General features: G+C 44.5%; 2 protein-coding genes across 6 annotated transcripts in view; both read left to right on the plus strand.

Moving 5' to 3' along the window:
- hck (HCK proto-oncogene, Src family tyrosine kinase) overlaps positions 1-15468 on the plus strand; it is a 16333-nt gene extending 865 nt beyond the window's left edge. Inside the window, exons 2-13 of one of the 5 annotated variants that reach the window (XM_025009916.2) lie at positions 3081-3242; positions 6135-6265; positions 8167-8200; positions 10062-10155; positions 10418-10513; positions 10596-10699; positions 11662-11811; positions 11916-12326; positions 12979-13055; positions 13141-13294; positions 13397-13528; positions 14133-15468. In XM_025009916.2, the coding sequence (XP_024865684.1) occupies positions 6143-6265; positions 8167-8200; positions 10062-10155; positions 10418-10513; positions 10596-10699; positions 11662-11811; positions 11916-12326; positions 12979-13055; positions 13141-13294; positions 13397-13528; positions 14133-14335 (1578 nt within the window). In that variant the 5' untranslated portion in view covers positions 3081-3242; positions 6135-6142 and the 3' untranslated portion in view covers positions 14336-15468. Of the gene's footprint in view, positions 1-3080; positions 3243-6134; positions 6266-8166; positions 8201-10061; positions 10156-10417; positions 10514-10595; positions 10700-11661; positions 11812-11915; positions 12327-12978; positions 13056-13140; positions 13295-13396; positions 13529-14060 lie in introns of all 5 variants that reach the window. The other 4 variants (XM_037977096.1, XM_017433494.3, XM_025009915.2 and 1 more) reach the window with 4 other exon arrangements.
- A 1128-nt stretch (positions 15469-16596) lies between these two features.
- Positions 16597-21728, plus strand: part of tm9sf4 (transmembrane 9 superfamily protein member 4) — a gene marked incomplete in the record, with an annotated part of 23740 nt that continues 18608 nt past the window's right edge. Inside the window, 4 exon segments of the mRNA XM_037976877.1 lie at positions 16597-16852; positions 19353-19463; positions 20168-20267; positions 20899-21055. Coding sequence (XP_037832805.1) covers positions 16841-16852; positions 19353-19463; positions 20168-20267; positions 20899-21055 — 380 coding nt within the window.

Raw genomic sequence — 21728 nt, forward strand, 5'->3', positions numbered from 1 at the left:
CATTTTGTATTAACAGGACAGGAGCGATGTCCTGCTAATTTCGACAAAATTCTAAGAATGTAGAATGGTTTCTATTGGTCCATTAACCCTAAAAATGTAAAAAAAACAAGATGTCTGTTTAATCCACATCAACCTGATTGTGTATGTGAGTTTTTAGGTTGCCCCTTTAGAAGCAGAAACCGCTCCAGTTTCAGTTCTGAGTTCTCACCCGGCTGGCACTCAAACTTTTTTCACATCTTCAGTCATCTCAGACAAAAAAAAAATTATAATCTGACGGATTATTCACCCGGAGCGTTAGGGACGTACGCAGAAACGCCACAGTGACGTCACAGCGGCGGCTGAATGTTCAGATCAGAACAAGACGGAAAAAAAAGCAAATTATTCAGATTCTGCTCAGATTAGACCACCAATTAAAGCAGCTGCGGGCGATCATATAACCGCCTCTATCTCTCTCTTTGTGTCCGTTAGCAAAATATCTCACAAACCGGCGGCATCCGATTAACCTTTGCGACCCAAAATGGCCGCCGCAGCTAATCAGCCCGGCTGTAACTCAGAGGTGTGGTAGAAGCCGAGAGTCGTCCTCAACACGAGTGCTCCTGGCGGGCGACAAGCATCCCAGGAAGACAAGTTTTCTTTTATTTATTTATTTTTCTCTAAAAGCTTTAAAAAGCTTCTGATTTTAAACTTCTAACATCCAAAAGAAAAGAGAAAAAGTTCAGATTTCCGTCAGCCAAAATCACTTTAAGCTGATTTAACACATTTTAAACGATTTAATTTAAGCTTTAAACATTCAACGCAATTAAACATTGTATAAATTTATTATTTTCTCGTTAAAGATAAAACAAAAAACTTTATTTTTTGGTGTTTTGGCCTCAGCAACAGGAGAATTAAACTATTAATCAATATTTTATATTAAAATCAAGTTGATAGAAACTGTAAATATAATCATGATAACAATCTGAGCCTTTTAAAGGTTTATTTCATCTCAGTAAATCAATATTTTCTTGCATTTTTATGAATTTTTCTGCCATAATTCTACTTCCTGTAGTCGGCTTAAAACGCTTTGATTGTCTTCAGTTTTTTTTTTTGTTTGTTTTTTTTTTGTGCAAAAAGTGAATTAATTCGTTGCAGCTTTAAACGTTGAGATATTCAGATGTTTAAGAGTTTTGGCTCTAATTATTCCTCGGCTCCCTGGAGACGGAGGACAGGCCGAAACATCGGCTGATGTTCTTTTATTTAGAACAACAGGAAGGATTTTAAACTTTAGAGTTTTGCTGAATAAATAAATGTCTCTACGATCAGTTCGACTGGACTGAACGAACCAAAAGTCTGTTTACTTTTGTAGCTCCTTTCATGAAACGGAAAAAGGAAAATTTACTTGTGCTTTTTTAAAGTTACGTACGGCTAAAGGCTCACGGTGGCTAAAGCTAGCATTGGATGCTAACATATTTTATGTCTATTTGTAGAAAACAGAAAATAAAACATTCTTCTTCCTACAATAATTATAAAAAAAACAGCCCAATCAGCACAAAAAAAATCCCCAACTAATTCACTTCTGCTTTTCTGTAACCTCCATTTTGGTTCGTCTGTTGCATCTTTATGCTCATGAAGGCTAACGCTAACAGCGTGGAATGCTAACGTATATTTAAAAAACTTAAATTTTAAAAAAAGGGGCTTTGTTAATTTGTGAAAGTGAAAATAAAGCTTTCTTCCTTGTAGAAGGACAGAAAAATGAACAATTAATCGTGTTTTGTTTTGTTTTTCCGGCAGATGCTCACAGTGGCTAAAGCTAGCCAAATTCAATGCTAACGCTAAGATTTTAATTTTTATTTTTCAAAAGTGATGTTAACTTTTTAAAGCAGAAACACATCGTTCTATTTGTTTCATTAAAAGACAATTTATTTTTTATTTTTTGAAAACACTAGAGGCTAATGATGGCTAAAGCTAGCTGAATGAAATGCTAACTAAGACATAGCTTTAAAAGTAGTAAAGTTAACTTGTAAAAGTGGAATTTATAGGCAATAAAACCATCAGGTGTTTTCTTTTTTTGGTCTAGCTAGAGGCTCGGGAAGCTAAAGCTAGCAGTGTATAAATGCTAATTTGCCTCGATTACTCTTTTTTTTTGCCTTGTTAAACATCTTTTAAGCTAATATTTGTTCAATTTTGGCTGTAATAGGGTTAGCTTATGTGGTGACATGTGTGACCAATTTATATTTAAATCATCTTGAATGGATTGTTGTCCAAATACAAAGATAAGCTAACCAACTGTTAGCTGTAGCTTATATTCAGTTACTGTAAATACGCTCAAAGCTGACGAAAGGTCTCGATTTTAGTTGGTAAATCTTTATCTTTTTGCTTTGAAATGGGTTCATTTTAAAGTGGATGTGCTGCAGATCTGCGGTGAGCCAGCATTTAAAAACTGAGGAGATTCAAAGAAAAGAGAAAGAAACAAACAAAAAAAGCGCAAGTTAACACTTTCGCATTCGCTTGTCTTTCATATTCCCCAACGTAGGTTAAAAATAAACTCTGAAGCTGCCATGTAAGCATTCTTTGTTCCAGCTCAGAGTCCATTTTCATGTATTTATGTATGCAAAGCAGAAGCCAGCGGTGACAATGCCTTTCTGTGAAATAGAAATTAATGTGATTTTCCCACAAGGCTTGTGTTTATTTCTGTCCTTCAGACCCGTTCAGCCGTTGGACGTTTTAACCGTACGATTTATAGTTTTCTGGTTTGGAACGTGCCAACATTATGGCCAGCGAGCGATAATGTAATCGCCTGTCTTTGTCTGCTGGCAAAATATCTCCTGAACCGCTTGATGGGTTTGATTAAAACCCAACTGGACCCAATTCAAGATGGCGGCCAATGAAAAACGTCTCTAAGTCGGCCAGTTTTACTTTCGTCAAGCTTAAAGTAGCTGAGAGTCATCCCAGACAGGCGCTCTGAGCGCAGCGGGTGGACGACGTGCGTCCCTTTAAAGAGCGCGAGTCCGGTTCCGTTGTCCTCTACAGGTGTCCCCTGTCTTCGCTGTCTGGAGGACGAGTTGTTTTATCGCTTGTTTTGGGGTTTTTTACGGTTTTAGACGTGTCTGTAGCTGAACGGCAAAGAGCAACGGGACGCTGTAAGGGAGGACACAGGACAGAGGACAGAGGACACCAGTGAGACAGTTCTTCTGCAGATCCGGTCCCGTTTGAGCTCACAGATTAGCGAAGGAAGTGATCAACAAACATCTCCTGGATCACAGGTTTTAAAGAAACTTTCCTCTCTGTCTTGATGTCCTCAAAATGTTTCATTCTAGCGAGAAACCGCAGGAAGTGAAGTTGCAAAGGTCACGGAGGGCTTAAAAAAGGAGCTTTGAACTTGTCTCCTGGCATTTCCTGTTCCCCAATCGTGTTCCTCTTCGGTGGACCAGCCGAAGGATCCTCGGGTTTCATTCAGCCATTTGGATTTCTGTTCCTCTAAGAGGCGAGCCGACGGGACTTTTGGTTTTAGTTCATCCTTTGCAAACCGGAGGCCGGCGTCCCCCAGGAAGTCCTGCTGATGTCTTTATTTAACGTTTATCACAAATAACTGATGAAGCTTCATCCCACAAACTGTAAAACTCCTAAACTCCTTGTCATTACTTTTAAATAACGTCGTTTTTATTTGTTTTTATCGACTGTAATCATTCCTGTCCGTATGGACGGATGCTGTTTATTTGTCATGTGAACCGACGGACAGACGTCAACGAAACTCGCCCCAAGTAAAGATGGCCGCCACAAAGAGCTGACTTTAGCCAACACAAGAACAGCTACAGAGGTAGTAGCTGAGAGTCATCCCCAGCAGGAACTCTCACCAGTTTTTAGTTTTGTTTTGGTGCAGTTTGACACTAGAAACACTTTGTTTGTTTGTTTTGAACAATTTTATTTGTTTAAAGATTAAATCTCTTTAAGTAAAAATAAACAAACGTTTTAATGTTTTAAATCTAAGCAGAAATGAGACTAAATGTAAGAATTTAACCTTCATGAAGATTCCTCTGGACCTAAAACAGACTTTAAAGTTTCAAAATAAAGTCTGTTTTTAGTTGTTTGCAATCTGCCGCTTCACCACTAGATGTCACTGAATCTGACCCTGAATCTGCCTCCTTAAAAATAACATAATTTTAAATCGATTTTACTCGAATTAAACTGATGTTTCGGTTCTTCCACCCTGCAGTAGTTTGATTTCAGAGATCTGAGAGGAGAAATAAACTCAGACTGGCTGAAGAATTATTAACTTTCTGCCGGTTTGCTGTTTCAGAGTTAATCATACACACGACCCGGTCTCCTGCTGCTCGTTTTACAGTTTCTGAGAGCAGAAAACCTCGTTTTTACAGAATTATCCTCAAACAGAAATTATTTAATGAATGATCTTCAGGTTTTCATCCTTTAGAGGATCTGTTGAGTCAAATGTTATCAGAACTTTGATTTATTCAGACATCGTTTCAGGAGCTTCAGGTTTATTTTATTCGTATAATTATTGTTTAACCAACTTTAATGGGACTGGATTTACCTTAACTGGTGCTGAGCTCCGGGGTCAGTTATCGTTGATTCATTACGGCCGTTTGGTTTTACTTAGTAACCAGGTTCGGGTTTTTGTTGTTTCCTGTTCTTCTGACAGAAACACGCTGAGCTCCCACCTTAAAGGGCGGGCGGGCGACCATGTAACCTCGCTCCTCTAATCTTAATATAATATTAAAAACATCTCCTGAATCCTTTTTATTTATTTTTTTTGTTGAACTCTGGATGCTCGTCAACAACTGATTCACTGTTCAAGCTTGAATAAAGATGGCCGACAGAGCCAATCAGCCTCACAGATTTGACAGATATTGAGCTGGGGTTTGGTGTGGTAGTAGCTGAGAGTCATCCTCAACACAGATGGGTGATATGCATTCCCTCCTGGAGTTTTGGTGTTTTGGACTCCTAGAGTCCAGGAGTCCAGGAGTCTAGCAGTCCTACAGTCTAGGAGTCCTAGAGTCTAGGAGTCCAGGAGTCCTGGAGTCTAGAAGTCTAGAAGTCCTGGTGTCCAGGAGTCCTTGAGTCTAGGAGTCCAGGAGTCCAGGAGTCTAGGAGTCCAGGAGTCCAGGAGTCTAGGAGTCCAGGAGTCCAGGAGTCCTGGAGTCTAGGAGTCTAGGAGTCTAGGAGTCTAGGAGTCTAGGAGTCCAGGAGTCCAGGAGTCCAGGAGTCCAGGAGTCCAGGAGTCCAGGAGTCTAGGAGTCTAGGAGTCCAGGAATCCAGGATTTAGGAGTCCAGGAGTCCTGGAGTCCAGGAGTCCAGGAGTCCTGGAGTCCTGGAGTCTAGGAGTCCAGGAGTCCTGGAGTCTAGGAGTCTAGGAGTCTAGGAGTCTAGGAGTCTAGGAGTCCAGGAGTCCAGGAGTCCAGGAGTCCAGGAGTCCAGGAGTCCAGGAGTCCAGGAGTCCAGGAGTCTAGGAGTCCAGGAGTCCAGGAGTCTAGGAGTCTAGGAGTCCAGGAGTCCAGGAGTCCTGGAGTCTAGGAGTCTAGGAGTCTAGGAGTCTAGGAGTCTAGGAGTCCAGGAGTCCAGGAGTCCAGGAGTCCAGGAGTCCAGGAGTCCAGGAGTCTAGGAGTCTAGGAGTCCAGGAATCCAGGATTTAGGAGTCCAGGAGTCCAGGAGTCCAGGAGTCCAGGAGTCCAGGAGTCCTGGAGTCCTGGAGTCTAGGAGTCCAGGAGTCCTGGAGTCTAGGAGTCTAGGAGTCTAGGAGTCTAGGAGTCTAGGAGTCCAGGAGTCCAGGAGTCCAGGAGTCTAGGAGTCTAGGAGTCCAGGAGTCTAGGAGTCCAGGAATCCAGGATTTAGGAGTCCAGGAGTCCAGGAGTCCAGGAGTCCTGGAGTCCTGGAGTCTAGGAGTCTAGGAGTCTAGGAGTCTAGGAGTCTAGGAGTCCAGGAGTCCTGGACTCCTGGACTCCTGGACTCCTGGACTCCTGGAGTCCTGGAGTCTAGGAGTCTAGGAGTCTAGGAGTCTAGGAGTCCAGGAGTCCAGGAGTCCTGGAGTCTAGGAGTCTAGGAGTCTAGGAGTCTAGGAGTCTAGGAGTCCTGGAGTCCTGGAGTCTAGAAGTCCAGGAGGTGTCCCTGCTCCCTCTAACCTCCTGTGTTTGGTCCTCCAGGCGCCACCATGGGCTGCGTCGGCTCCAAGAAGGAGCAGGAGGCCCTCAGCAAGGCGGCGGGAAACAGCAACCAGCAGAACCAAGGGCAGAACGCCCGCTACATCAAAGACCCCACCTCTGGCTCCAAGGGTGTAAGTGGACTCAAGGACAGAGGTGTCCCATCCGGGTCCTGGTCCTGGAGGACCACCATCAGGACCAGGACCAGGATCTCCACCACTCCTTTCACTGTTTTTACATCTAACTGCTGCTTCACACTTTCAGCTGTTTTAACTTTATTTACAAACATTTTCCCCACAGAAAGACAACTTTAGTTCATTCTAAAGTAGTTTTCTTATTAAAATCTGCTTCAGCTTCTTCTCTTCTGCTACTTTTAGCTTCTAGCTAGCCTTTTCCTAATTTTAGTGCTTAGTTACCTTTCTGATACCTTAGCATTTAGCTAGCTTGTTGGTACTTTTACATAATTTTTGCTAACATTTTGATACTTTTAGCTTTAAGATAAGCTTTTGTTATGTTTAGCATTTAGCTAGTCCTTTGCTACTTTTGGCTACTTTTTGACTCCTTTTAGCTTCTAGCTAGCCTTTTGCTAATTTTAGCTTTTAATTACCTTTCTAATACCTTAGCATTAGGCTAGCTTGTTGGTACTTTTACATAGTTTTTTGCAAACATTGTGCTACTTTTAGCTTCATAGCCTTTTGCTAATTTTTAGTTTGTTTTAGCTTCTGTTCTTCTTATTTTAACTAAAATCTCAGTTTCGGCTTTTTCAGTAAACTCCGCTTTCTGACATTTTCTCTGCTTATTAATAATAATCGTGTTCAGATCAGATTTAACAGCTAAAAAACCCAGTTTTTAAGTTTTTTTTTTCGTTTTGCCTTTTCTTTGGGGACAGGAACAGCTGAATATTTAAACATTTATAACCAAAAACATCCAAACAAACTGAACTAAAAGCAGGTTAAACTCCTCGCGTCAGACTTTTTTGTAATAAACGCCCTTTGGTGCTTTTATTTATACACGTTACTGTCGACATTTAAGAGCAGAAAGAAGCAGCATCGCTCTTTGTTTGTCATCATTTTCACGACATTTCTCAAAAACGTGAGCCGATACGAAGCTGTTTGAGGCGAAGTTCAGGAAAAACAACCCGTTTCATGAACTAATTTCCTCGCGACGACCTCAGCTGTGGGCCTCAACGTGTGAGTTTGCATACAGGCCAGACTCTGATCTGCGGCTGAGCCGAAGCAGCCGAAGCAGCCGAAGTAGCTGCCGTCCTGCGGTTCCTTCGGCTACTGCTTCCTGTGCGTCAACGGTAACATCAACTAAGCCCGAGAGAAGAAAGAGGAAGTGAGAGAAGCAGAAGCAGGACGCTCAGACCGGAGAGGTGCGGCCACAAGAGACAGAATGCACTTTATACCCACTTCTGTCTCTGATGTCTCGCTTGGAGACATTTTAATCGACCTTTGAGGCTATTTAGGACCGAAAACTGAAATAAAAAGACGCTCTAAACCTAAAAACATCAGCTGTTAAAATTAAATCCGCTCGCTGCAAAACTATGAAGTTAAACATTAAAACCCGTCGTCCTGAGCTGCATCAGCTGCTGCAGGTTGGAGGAGTTCTCCACAAACGCTGCCACACAGTTTTAAAACGTGGGTCTGCGCTCAACGTAAACAAAGCGCCGTAAACACGCACAAGTGCATCAAAACTGTCTTGGTCCTGAATGACTCAATGGCCGGTCAGCAGACTAAAGCTAAACAAACAACAAATTTTGCTTTCAAATTTATAATTTTAGGGACGAATTAATCGTCGATTTCTGCTTTAATTTCAGTCAGGCGGCTGCAGAACGGCTAATGTTAGGTAAGGACAGGAAACCTAAAGAAAGTAAAGCAAAATGTGGTCAAGATTATGAGTCAAGATGAGAAAGTTTAAACACAGTGACACGGTTTTGTTGTTAGGAGGACTTTTCTTTTTCTAAAAAAAAAGGGTCATTCTTCTTATTTTAAACGAGTGATGCATCATGAGTCACCCTGTTTTCTCTCTGCAGACCAAGATGCAGCCCAATCCCGGCCCTTCAGATGGTGAGTTTCTTTACTTCGCTTTAAACTCGCTTTGAGGTCTCGTCTGAATCCGATCGGCTCGGGGTGTCAGCGAGAGCCCCCTTCTTCTCAGGTTTTTAAACGTAGAACAAAAAATAAAACCACTTTTTCTTCAAATCCGAAAGAGGAAGGAGTCAGTGTGTGGGTGCGGAGCGATAAACCTTCTCTCTGCCTCGCCAGAACACACACACACACACACACAAAAATAAATTAAAAAACAGATAAAGTGAGACCAGCCCTGCTGCTATTATTACCGAGCAGATGAGGAAGTCGGGGCGTGAAGAAGGGGAACCCAGTTTCAGTAAAAAAACACGTGGCGTTCCCGGAATCGACATGCAAATCTGACGTGTCTTTAAAGCCTTTTCAAACAAAAATACAAAAAAATGAAGGAGTGAAACTGACAAAAACTAAACTGAATCCACGAATATTCCAGCCGCTCATAAAACCCGATGTTTTATTTGTCATTCCTGCGTTTATTCCTTTACTTCTGAATGCATCCCGGCTTTGGTTATGTTTCGTAATTCATTCGTTTGTGTATTTAACTTTAATTTATTACGATGTCTTCTTAAATACGCGGTACAGCTGCTGCGGTCGGATGAACACTGAAGCTCTTTGTGCCGCGGCGCAACAGGAAGTGACCGTTTTTACAACTTCAGGTTTATGAAGCTGCTTTATGAGAAACGACCACAGCTAAAGCAAACACGGCTGTGAAATGAATATAATTCACTTTATTTCTTAGTTCTTAGGTGCTTTACTTTCTTTCTACATCTACCTGCCTTTTTTATTTCTCAAAAAAAACTTGTGTTGAAAATAAATAAAGCTTACACTACAATATTTAATGCTTTAAGGGCATTTTTTTCCACAAGGTAACTTGTTTGCTAATGCTAACAGTGCTAGCAGCTAGCTTGATTTTTATTTCTATGTTCAATCCTCCCATTATTTGTGACACAAACATCTTTTTACTCAACAAACTGTGACATCTCGCATTTTCTCAGTTGCTGTTTTAAGTTGATTAAAACAGCGACTCCTGTAGGCCATACTGAACACAAGCTAAGCTAGCCACTAATGCTAACTTTGCTAACGACTTTTGCTGTTTTTCTTTACTCTTTTATTACAAATGTTGAAGGAAAGTCTTTCACATTTAATAATCTAAGCTGAAATGCAAACAAAAATCTAAAGAAAAAGATGTTTCTATCGTTTATTTTGTACTTTTTAAAGATTTTCTTTTAGCTGCGTTTGTTTTTATTAGCATTTTCTCCCAGTTGTTATTTCTCAGAGCTATTTGTGACACAGCTACCTGCTTTATTTAACTAAATGTGTTCACTAAGTCATTAAGATATTACTGTAAAATACAGCTGTTTATTAAAAATAAAACTAAAAGCTTCACTGCACAGCTGTCTGCTTTCAAGTCATTACTCTCACTGCAGGTTAAGCTAGCTAGCTGCTAACGCTAACATGCTAGCAGCAATAGCAAGAGAGAAAGCCTTTTTAATTTGATTAACAAACAGAAACAGAAAACATATTCATGACACATAATTTTGTTTATCAAACTATGGCAGCTAAACAACTGCTTTTATTTAAACCCAGTTGACTCCTAGCATTGGCATTAGCATGAGCAGCTAATATACAAGCTACTAGCCGCTCATGCTAATGGTGCTAGCAGCTTCTTTGTTGATAAGTTTTTATCTGTCATGTATGAAAGAATATTTTTAATTTATTTATTTATTTTTCTACATTTATTTGTGGGGCTTTTGTCATATTATGACCCTTCAGAGCGAACAGACACCTTCATCTGTTGTTTGTTTGTTTGTTTGTTTGTTTGTTTGTTTGTTTGTTGCCTCAGGTGAGTGTCTGGCTATCGCGCTGTACGACTATGAGGCCATTCACGAAGGAGACCTCGGCTTCAAGAAGGGAGATAAGCTGAAAATCTTAGAAGAGTGAGTAGTTCTAAGTCTTACACCAATCAGCCACAACATTACGACCACCTGACTATTAGATAACTATCTGACCAATGGAAAAGCTAGAATGTAGATAATAAATGCAGATGTTTCCTGGTATGAATTGGCGCTGGTGCCGTCTTTAGTTTGTGTTTGTGTCGTTTAGGAGGCGAGCGGCAGCCATTTTAAGCTGATAGATGCCGACAGCCACACCTGGTCGTGAATCATGTTTCATATTTGCCGTGCGTGTTTTTAACCTCAGGTCGGGCGAGTGGTGGAAGGCCATGTCAATCAGCTCGGGTCAGGAAGGCTTCATCCCGAGCAATTACGTCGCTAAAGACACCCTGGAAGCGGAGGAGTAAGTGTCCCTCCGCCTGCCCGGCTATGGGTTTGACAAAGCAAAGTTTTCTGTCCTAACGCGTCTGTTTCCTGTTTTTCAGCTGGTTCTTCAAGGGGGTGAGCAGGAAAGATGCCGAGAGGCAGCTGCTGGCCCCCGGGAACCGAGTCGGGTCCTACATGATCCGGGACAGCGAGACCACCAAGGGTGAGCAACAAAACAAACCGCCTTCAAAATAAAAGCTGCTTCTTTGGGGGGTTTTTACCGGTTGCTGCGATGAACGAGCGTACAGAGAAAAAGGGTGAAGCTGCTGCCATTGGCTCATTGGGGTCGCCGTGGTAACAACGCACCCGCGTCTCTCACTCCCTGACAGCAAACTCAGAGAGGCAGACTGAAAAGTAAGCCTCAAAGAAACAGCCGCTGTGCAAAAAACTACAAACCAGATCTGAAAAGCGTGACTGACGGCCTCGGATGACAACTTTTATGTTTCTATAAAGTTTTTAAGTTGGAAAAACAGTAAAAAAAAAAGGTAAAAATAGCTTTTGAGTTGAGTTTGGAAGGTAAGGTTTTGAGCTCCGATATATCAGAATCTATGGGAGCTCGGGTGCGCTCTCTGCTGTGATCTGAGGAGGTTTGAGAGGAAACACGTCTGGATGAGAGACGACAGAAACTTTTTTTTGTTTAATTTGGATTTATTCTTTAAAAAAGTCGTGGAAGTAGGAAAAAAAGTCTTTAAAGAAATCCTAAAACTGGCGTAAAATCCGTTGAAGACATAAAAACTCCAGTTCGGTTTTAAACTTTAAACGAGGTTTCTGCAGAGAAGCCTGAGCTGCCGAGCTCCAAACTGTTGTCGACGGGGGGAAACCTGATTCTAACGCGTGACCACAAACCGCCACGGGACAACATGTGAAAACAGACAAAGATGGTGAACAGATGGAAAAGGAGGTCAAATCTGAACCGTTTCAGTCCATTGACCTTTTTTTATTCATGTCTTTTAACTGGTTCCTGTTAGCCTACACACCAACCTTCCCAACGTTACGTTTTCACACCTTGACCAATAAAAGTCGACTCATTGGTGTTTTTGTTTTTGGTAAACGTCGGTCAGCCTCTTTAGTTCTGAAAATAAAAGCCAACAGAATAATTCTCGTTTTGTTGTTTTCCCCCCGCAGGCAGCTACTCCCTGTCCGTCAGGGACATGGACCCCCAGGCTGGGGACACGGTTAAACATTATAAAATCCGAACGCTGGACAACGGCGGGTTCTACATCTCTCCTCGCATCACCTTCAGCACCCTGCAGGAGCTGGTCGGCCATTACAAAAGTGAGTCCGAGGCGTTGTTTCACGTCGCCCTCTGCTGGTTAACTTTCATATCTCGGCTTCCATGGAGTTCTTCCTCTAATAACTTGTATCTCTGTTCCATTCAGAGCAGGGAGATGGTCTCTGCCAAACCCTGACTGCTCCGTGTTTGAGCCCCAAACCCGAGAAGCCATGGGAGAAGGACGCCTGGGAGATCCCGAGGTCCTCCCTGAAGATGGAGAAGCGGCTCGGCGCCGGCCAGTTTGGAGAAGTCTGGATGGGTGAGACGCTCTCGAGGCGCCGCAGGTTAACCCCGAAACGATCCTCTGATTGTAACGTTTGTTCATTTTTCAAAGCTACGTACAACAAACACACCAAGGTGGCGGTGAAGACCATGAAGCCGGGCAGCATGTCGGTCGAGGCGTTCATGATGGAGGCCAACCTGATGAAGACCCTCCAGCACGACAAGCTGGTTCGCCTCAACGCCGTCGTCACCAAGGAGGAGCCCATTTATATCATCACCGAGTACATGGAGAAAGGTGGGTGCGGGTCCGTAAACTGGGTTCTGGGCTCCAGAGTCCTGGAACCTGCAGGTCCCGAGGTCTGTTTGGGAGTTCGACACGTCAGCTCCCAGTTTCAGGTCCATCCGTGAGTTAACGAGTTAAAGTCCTCGTTCAGCTGAGTTCACCCCGAGCTCGTTGGTTCTGACGACTCCATCGGACTTCTTGATTGGTTCTCGTTGGTTCGATCAGTCCTCCGTAAAGAACCGAGTTCTACGTCTCAGCAACTTTAACAAATAAAATAATACAAGTCAGTTATTTCTAGTTCGTCCACTTTGGAAAAGTTAGAGCAAATCACTCCCTCCCCTCACTATAGAGGGTCTCTGTCCAAGACAAGGACCCAAACGAGCCTCAGAGGGGAGGGGAAGGAGAAGGATTTGCGCGTGAGATCAGCTCGCAGCTAACTGGCCCGTTATCGTACGTCCACCCTGATTGGCTGAAGCCTGAGGCCTTGGGGGCGGGGCCAAGGGGGCGGGACAAGACATCTGTCAATCATTCTGTATCCAGAAAGACATTAAATGTTCGCGGCTGTTTCCTCAGAGCCGTTTGGCTCCAGTTTGGTGTTTATTCTGTTTACTGCTCAGCCCCATTGGCCCATTCCTGGTTGTAGTAAAACCTCTCCTTTCTGCAGGGAGTTTATTAGACTTCTTAAAGAGCGACGAGGGGAACCGGGTCCAGCTCCCGAAGCTCATCGACTTCTCGGCTCAGGTGAGACGAGCGCAGCCGCTCGGGGGAGAACGGGACGGAACGAAGCCCGAAGCTTCATCTTTTTATTTTTTATTTTTGCTTTTAGATCGCGGAAGGAATGGCCTACATCGAACAGAAGAACTACATCCACAGAGACCTGCGAGCCGCCAACATCCTAGTCAACAAGGCTCTGGTCTGCAAGATCGCTGACTTCGGGCTCGCCCGGATCATTGAGGACAACGAGTACACGGCGAGGGAAGGTGTGGCAAACGAACGCCTCAGGAACTGAGACAGAGACAGGAGTTCAGAACATTCTACAAACGTTTTATCTGTTTTTTGTTTGGGTTCTCTTTAACAACCAGGAGCTAAGTTCCCCATCAAATGGACGGCTCCCGAGGCCATCAACTACGGGTCCTTCACCATCAAATCTGACGTCTGGTCCTTCGGAATCCTGCTGACCGAGATCATCAGCTACGGGCGGACGCCGTACCCAGGTGAGAGGACCTCCGGTCGTCCTTGAGTTCCATCGTCCTTTCAAAGTGTCTGCAGTGAAACTGTAGTTTTGGTTAAAGAGAAGCCAGCAGCAGGGTTGAAGCTGCTGCCAGCTGCTCCTTCTGGTCACCACGGTAACCACACACCTGTGACTCTCACTCCCTGACCGACAAGTCAATGAGAGGCGGACTGAAAAGTAAGCCTCAGGAAAAAAAGCCATTTTACTCTTAAAACGAGTAAAGTCCAACTTTCTGTGACCCGTTCAAACTTTAAATGATGTTAGAGCTCCAACAGGACCAGGTTTAGAACTCCTAACTGGACCGGGTTTAGACCTCCAAACAGGACCGGGTTTAGAGCTCCCATTGTTGTGAACGGTGAAATATTTTGGTGTTTCTTGCAGATTTGGGCTCTGATAAACGATGACCTTTGACCTTTGACCTTTGAATCGCAGCTCAAAGTTCCTGATTGATTCGCTCGTATTGATGTATTTTTCTGGCGTCGGTGAATTAAACCATCAGCCCGTCACCCAATCAGGTTCCCGTGGTTCTCGGCGCGGGAACGTCTCCGGTTCCTTGGGTTGATCCGCTCTCTCCGCTGGTTTTCAAGGGATGACCAACCCGGAGGTGATCCGCTCCCTGGAGAAGGGCTACCGGATGCAGCGCCTGGAGTCCTGCCCCTCTGAACTCTATGAAATCATGCTGGAGTGCTGGAAGGACAAGCCCGAGAACCGGCCCACCTTCGACTACCTGCAGAGCGTCCTGGAGGACTTCTACACCGCCACAGAGAGCCAGTACCAGCAGCAGCCGTGAGCCGTGAGCTGCGAGCCGCGAGGCGTTCAGGAACCTCGGCCTTCCAGGATTTCATCTTTTACCTCTTTTCTTCACGCAGGCACAGAAAACTCAACCAGCAGGGAAACCACGCCTTTAATAATCCCTTCACCACCTTCGGCTGTTTTAGAAAACTTTAGCCACAACGAGGCGAAGCAGTTTTTGGCCACTGGGTGGCGCTCTAAAACACCTCCAGGTTAAATCTTGTTTCCGCCATCATCGCCTCGTATTTATGTTCTGACTCTAAATATTCGTGGATGAATATTTAGAGTCCAAACGCCGCCGCCCGGTCAGCGGCGTCTCACGTCAGTTAACGCTGATGCGGTTTGAACTTCAGGGCCACCGTAGGTTTGGAGTCGACCCAATTAAAAATGGCTGCCTCAGACATCTAACCTTTTCCCGCTTCGTTTTTAAGAGGTCACACCTTTTAATAATCCCTTCACGACCTTCGGCTGTTTTAGAAAACTTCAGCCACTTAAATCGGGCGCCATCGGAAGGCAGGAGGCGCCGCAGACTAATAACCTTTAAATAGAAGCCGTGAACGCTTGTTAGCAAAATATCTCTCGAGCCAGTGGGCGGGGTTTAGGAACCAGCTTCAAATCTAAAAAAAAAATCTGCTTTTTTTTTTTTCTGTTAAACCGAACGGCGTGAAGGAAACGTTTTCTGGCTCGTTGCAGCTTCAAAGTGCCTTTAATCCAAATCCAATAAAATATATTCCATTTGATTTGTATATATCTTTGATTTAGTTTGTTTTTACGTTTTTTGTTCCTTAACTTATAAAGACGCAGTGCATCGCCACGTTTTGCACTTATAGTAAATTTTAATAATGTATCTTGAACAGAATGTGCTTTTTATTTGTTTGTTTTCTTTATAGCAAAGAGCAACGACTGCTGGGTTTTTTACGCTGTTAAAGAGTGTTTTTGTTTTTCATATATTTGGACGTAAATAAATAAACTTTTTGTTGCACAACGAAGCCCTTCGTGAGCCAAACCTGAAACTGCAACGATCTGATCTGTGAGCCGAAATGTGTAATAAAATATAAACAACGAGCTTCTTTCTGTTTGTAAAATGCTTTAATTAACTCAGATCGAATAAATATAGTTTAATAAACTGTTTTACTTTTATTTCTCTTTATTTCTGTCATATTTGCTCAAATAGAAACAGATTTTGACCCGAGAGACGCTGCCCTTAACTTCCTGTTAGTGAGCATGATTGACTGCAGCTGGTGATTTCACTTCATCGGCGTGAAAATAATTAGTTTGACATTTTTTTATTGAGTTGATCCGCGCCTGACGGGGACAACAAGACAGAGACGTCCTGACAGAGACAACAAGACGGAGACGTCCTGACGGAGACACCAAGACAGAGACGTCCTGACGGAGACAACAAGACAGAGACAACAAGACAGAGACACTAAGACAGAGACACTAAGATAGAGACACTAAGACAGAGACACTAAGACAGAGACAATAAGACAGAGACAATAAGACAGAGACACCAAGACAGAGATGCTCTGACAGAGACACTAAGACAGAGACACCTAGACAGGAGACACTAAGACAGAGATGCTCCGATAGAGACAGTAAGATGGAGACGCCAAGACAGAGACGACTCGAGAGACGCTCAGAAAGAGACGCTCCGATGGAGACAAAGTTTTGTAACGCAATTTTCACAAAAAACCTTAAACCTCAAACACTCATTCAATCATTTAACAAGTTAATGATGTAGAAATTGTGTTACAAGCATCAAAATTCAAATAAAAAAACTAAATAATTGTGTTTTTTGACAACTTCAAAAGTTTGAAATGAATGGATGGAAACTTCTGAGCACATCTGTAATAACATTTTATTTATTTCTCACGTCGTTTTCATCCTTTAGCAAAGTGTAGCTTTGTGCCCCTACCCCAAACCCCTCGCGGCCGGATTTGGCCCGCGGGCCGTCTGATCTAAGCACAACCTTACAGCCATTTTTTTTTTATTAGAATTTGTAAGTTTTAATTAACAGAACATAATAAAAACGGCACTTTCGTGTTTCTGTTCAATAATATTGAGGAATAAAATGTTATTAATAAATATTTTAAAACCGGCGAAAGAAAAAGACAAACAGAAGCGACTTCCGCTGCGTCACTAATGACACGTATTCAAAATGGCGGCCGCGGCGATGGTGAGTGGAAAAACGAACTCCTTTTCTCGCAGCTTCTTCTCGTTCCGAGCCTCCTCCGTGATCCGGCCGGACGCGGCTCGGTGACCGGGTCGGAGGGGCTCGTCTCGGCCGTCGCGGCCTTTCCGCCGGCCTGTTCGGGCTCGCTTCGGTCCGCCGCTCCTCGGCTGTCGGCGGCGATGCTAGCCGCGTTAGCCGCGAGGTGCTAACGGTCGGCGGCTCGGTTTGCGGCGCTGATCGCGGCCGCTTGATCCGAACCGTGCGGGTCATAAACTCTGAACGAACCTGAGCCGAAACAAGCACACAGGTGGGAGTGATTAAACTGTCATGGCGGCTCAGGTAAGGAGGACAGCAGCTCCGTAGAGCTCACCTGTTAGCTGCTGCTAGCATCCTGGAAGCTAAACGTTAGGAACACTTAAACTAACGCTGCCTTTTTCTGGCTGTGTTGCTAAAAAACAAAACAAAATCCAATTGCATTTAACCTGTTTTTACTGGTTTGAGCTAACAAAGTAAATGGTGCCAACTTTGTTGAAACTGGTTGAGAAATAAGGAAGTTGTGGTCATTTTTGTGAGATAAAAAACGACTTTTCTGTGTTGTTTCCTCACAGAAACGAATAAAGTTGAGAGGTTTTGAATCATTAATTTTGCGGTTAGTTAATTAATTTAACCAGATGTCGTCAGAAACATTAACCAAACTCATAAAAGATGCCAAATGATTTAGTATATTTAACATTTTTAGGTGTTTTAATCAAATTTTTGTTGATTTTGTTGATTCTGGGGCTTCAGAAACCTTTAACAGGTCAACAGAAGTGGCTCAAAATGTATAAACATGTTTTAAAATGAACTCCTTTTTATATTTGTAATGAATTCTGACGTCTGCAGTCGGAGCTAAATGTTCCACTGCTGCGTAAAGATGGAAATCCGGGACTAAAAGTTTGGAAAACGAGGGGAACGTTCGTATTTATTCGTAAGACGCGTCCGTATTCGTCTCCTGACAGGATGTTTGTTATCGAGAAAAAGCAGCTCCTTACGGAACTCGCAGGAAGACATTTAAAGGACTAAAAATGGCTCCGACTCAGTTTCACAGACACCGACTGATAATCTGGTGTCGCGGTCGCTGAGAGTGATCCGTAACGCTCGGTCTGAGAGCTAACGGGCGCCTCCGTCTGTTAGCAAAATATCAGCGATGACTTTAACGAACCTGAGTTGTTCTTACAGCGTTTTATGCTCAGATATCTGATGTTTTTAATAATTCAGACTCTGATGTGAACGCTCTGCAGCGACCCGCAGGAGAAGGCGTGGCTTAACGCAGAGGGTGCGCTGTGTTCGCGGGCGTTGCTTGGCATTACTCGCCGAGCTCGTTTCGTCCCGTGTTTGCATTCGATCTCGCAACGTCCGGAGCGGGAAGGACGCCCTGGAAGCGGAAGCGAACTCTGGTGTCGACACGATCGGCGCCAGAGTTAGGATTGGGCGTCCAGGACGTGGCGAATCTGAAAATGGCGCCGCAGCTGAAGACGTGCGGCGTTCTGACAGTCGTCAGATTCAGGCGTGAGAGCGAGCCAGGTCTGATTGTCTCGGTCGCTCCCGGCTCCAAGCGCCGTGTGATTGGTCAGAAGTCGTTGTGGGCGTGGTTACGAGCTCTAATGGAGCCATTTTGTTTCTGCTGAGAAGCAGCTGGAGGCTGATCCAGCAGAACTTAGAAACCTCTGAGCTTAAAAACGCCGCGGAGACTCAGGCGGGTCTTCGTGGCCGACAGGAAGTACGCCTCACCGTCAAACGGCGTGTTCTGCCTCAGCCGGTGGCGAGGAGGGTGGCGTCTCCAGTTCAACCGACCCGGATGGTTTTTAAAGGTTTCGCTCCGTGTTGCGAACAGAAATGAAATGTTTTTATAAAGTTTGGCTCCTCCCACCTCAGAGTCCAGGTGGGTCTGGACGCCTGCTGAGGTCGTCTTCGTCTTATCGTGAGACGGAGACGCTGTTGTCTGAAGGACCTCAGCTTATCTGCTGTTTGAGGATCATATCAGGCGTTCAGAAGGTCAGAAACAGACAGGAACACATCGAGGATTAAACCTTTTATTAGCAATAAATATATTTATACGTTAAAGTTTTAACTCTTATTCTCAGTTTTAGGAGTTTGTGTTAAATGTTGGGTCGTTCCTTGTTCTTCGTCTTTTATCTGGACTGAGCTTCTCCTTCACTTTATTACATTTAATCTACATAAAAACGTCGTCAGAGTTCGTCTTATCGAAGGTCTCACTGAGCTGCAGCTTATTGGCTGATGGCCTTCATAATGGAGCCTCAAAATGGCCGCCGTGACGCTCCGTTTCATCACGTTAGTCGCAGACGATGGCGGCCTTTGGGACATGATAGTTAAAGAAATCTGCTCGGCAAATTTGTCTTTGGTGTCTCCAGTCTGTCTCAGTTTTGACTCTGGTGTCTCCAGTCTGTCCCTTGACGGAGCTGTCCTCTGACAGAAAGCCATCAGCCTACAGTCTTGAACGTCCGAGTCTAAAACCCAGATCTGTGTCTTGGTCTCTAAAGCGTCCTCCTGCATGTCTTTGTCTTTAAAGCGTCCTCCTGCGTGTCTTCGTCTCTAAGCGTCCTCCTGCGTGTCTTCGTCTCTAAGCGTCCTCCTGCGTGTCTTCGTCTCTAAGCGTCCTCCTGCGTGTCTTCGTCTCCTGGTTCATTTTTCCGTGTTTCTGGAAGTTCGGCCGTTTTGTCAAATGGAAAATAAACCCGTCGTTGTTCGGATTTTTCACGTTTAACGACTTCCTGCGGCGGCGTGTGAACGGGTTTCCTGTCCTGACTTTGACCTTTACGTCTGCCCGGCGGTTCTGCAGGAGACGTGGTGGGCCTTGCTGCTGCTGTCCTCGCTGCCTCTGGGCCGGACCTTCTACGTCCCCGGAGTCGCTCCTCAGGACTTTCACGAAGGAGACAAAGTGGAAATTAAGGTAAGAAGAAAACGTTTAATCTGACATCGAAACATTCAGGAAACCTTAAATCCTGAGGGATAAACGAGCAGCGGTTGGATAATTAAAGTTAAACCTGACGTCATCAGAGAAGACGCCTTTAAGACCTGAACTTCAAGAAGGTCGTCAGTTTGAGTCTGACAGATTTAGAGAAAGGAGCTGAAACACAAACAGTTTATTCTTATTAATTAGGAAAGATTGACCCTAATTAGTCGATCATCCATCGTCCACCTCTTCTCCGTGGTCGGGTCGAGGAGGCAGCAGGTCCAGGAGCCAGACCCAGACCTCCCTCTCCTCCTGGAGGATCCAGAATCCCTCCAGAGAGTTCTGGGTCTGATCCGAGGCCTGGAAAACCTAAACATGGAGGCGTCCTGATCAGATGAACCACCTCAGCTGCCTCCTTTCGACGAGGAGGAGCAGCGGCTCTACTCCCAGCTCCTCACGCTCGGCCGCTCTACGATCCAGGAAATCCAGAGTTCTGCTTTTCGGCTCGACTCGTTCTTCACTACGATTGACGGACCGGAGCGAAGACGAGGCTCCGATCCGTCTCCCGTCAGAAATCAACGGGAAACAGAAGATTTAAAGATTCATCTAAAACTTGAAGATTTCACGTTCTTAACCTGAAATGTGTCGTCCCTCAGTTTTATTGTTTGTGTTTAAAGTTTCCGTGTGTGTGTGTGTTCCAGGCGGTGAAGCTCACCAGCTCCCGGACGCAGCTTCCGTACGAATATTACTCGCTGCCTTTCTGCAAGCCGGACTCCGTCCTCTACAAGGCCGAGAACCTGGGTAGGTCGGAAACCAGCCGCTCCGTTTCCCGCCGGCGAAACTCGTTTAATCAGCCTTCGAGTCGAGAGATAAAAGATTTATTTATCAGAATTCAAACCGATGTCTTCACGGCGTCCAACGTGTCCCTGAGCCGAGACACGTCGAGTCCAGCTCCTCCTCTGCAGGAAGTCTGGAGTTCGGAGTCTATTTCGTGCCGTCTCTGAATCTGCATCCAGTCGGCAAATTTTTCTCGACTTTCCACGAGTTTGACCCACATCTGAGAATATTTAAAATCCAAAATGACTTTTATTTGACTCCTGCTGATTCTAATCTCTGCCGATTATACTTTAAACTTTTTACACTTTTTGTTTAAACTTGAGCAACATTTAGCTGCGTTACTCGGCTCAGAAACGACACCGCTGGAGACCTCATAGGTCCAGGGTGATCCCGATTGATTTCATGGTGAAAACCTGTCTGTGCTCCAACTTTAAATTGTTGTTTAAAGGAATTCATGCTTTGGATTTTATGATTTATTTCTGATTTATTTTAACCAACATAAACAGAAATCCGTCCATCTTTAGCTGATTTTCGGAGGACGTGTCTCTGGTTCTAACCGGACGTCCCGCCTGTCTCTGTCTCTGTCCTCGGACAGGCGAGGTTCTGCGCGGGGACCGGATCGTCAACACGCCGTACGACGTGCAGATGAGCAAAGACAAGAAGTGCGAGACGATCTGCGGCAGGAGGAAGCTCGGCGTGGAGCAGAGCAAGCTGGTGGCCGAGCGAATCCAGGAGGAGTACTACGTCCACCTGTGAGCGCCGCGCCGCCGCAGTCCGTCAAACAAATATGGAACAAAACCCTCAAAGATGGCCGCCAGACCTGACTAACATTAGCAAACACTAAAAAGGCTCCAGCTCAGGCGATCTGACAGGTTCTGAGCTGAAATTAGAAAGTTTAAAACTTTAGTTTTTTCTTCTCAGTTGGAGCTTTTAGTCCGACGCTTCTTTAATGAAACTCTTATTTTTTTAACTCTTCTGGACAGAAATAAATAAAGTTTAAAAAAGACTTTTTATATCCTGGCTCCTCCCTGAGGAGTGGAGCTGATTAATGAGGCGTAAATAATTAAACTTCATTTAGAACATTTTAAATGTAATCTGTTTATATCGGATTAAAGTTCTTATTTTTAATCAGGAAGTTCCTGTAAATAAAAAAGGACAAACGGGACAAAATCAGCTGATCGTGCTTTTTATCTGGTTTCAGAAACTCTAAATGAAATAAAGTAACATTTATTAGGAATGCTTGTCGCCCGCCCATCTGTTGGGGACAACTCTCGGCGACTACCGCGCTGAGTTTCAGCTCGGAACGGTCGGGTCGGGTCGAGTCGCGGTTTCTCTCTGAGGGTTTTAATCCAGCCGGTTCAGGAGCAGCGGGTGGTTCAAAGGTTTGATTTCCTGTCCGGGTGTGAAGCGGCTGAGCCTCTCTCC

This window comes from Kryptolebias marmoratus, linkage group LG8 (assembly GCF_001649575.2).
Source record: "Kryptolebias marmoratus isolate JLee-2015 linkage group LG8, ASM164957v2, whole genome shotgun sequence".
In the NCBI taxonomy this organism is placed as follows: Eukaryota; Metazoa; Chordata; class Actinopteri; order Cyprinodontiformes; family Rivulidae; genus Kryptolebias; species Kryptolebias marmoratus.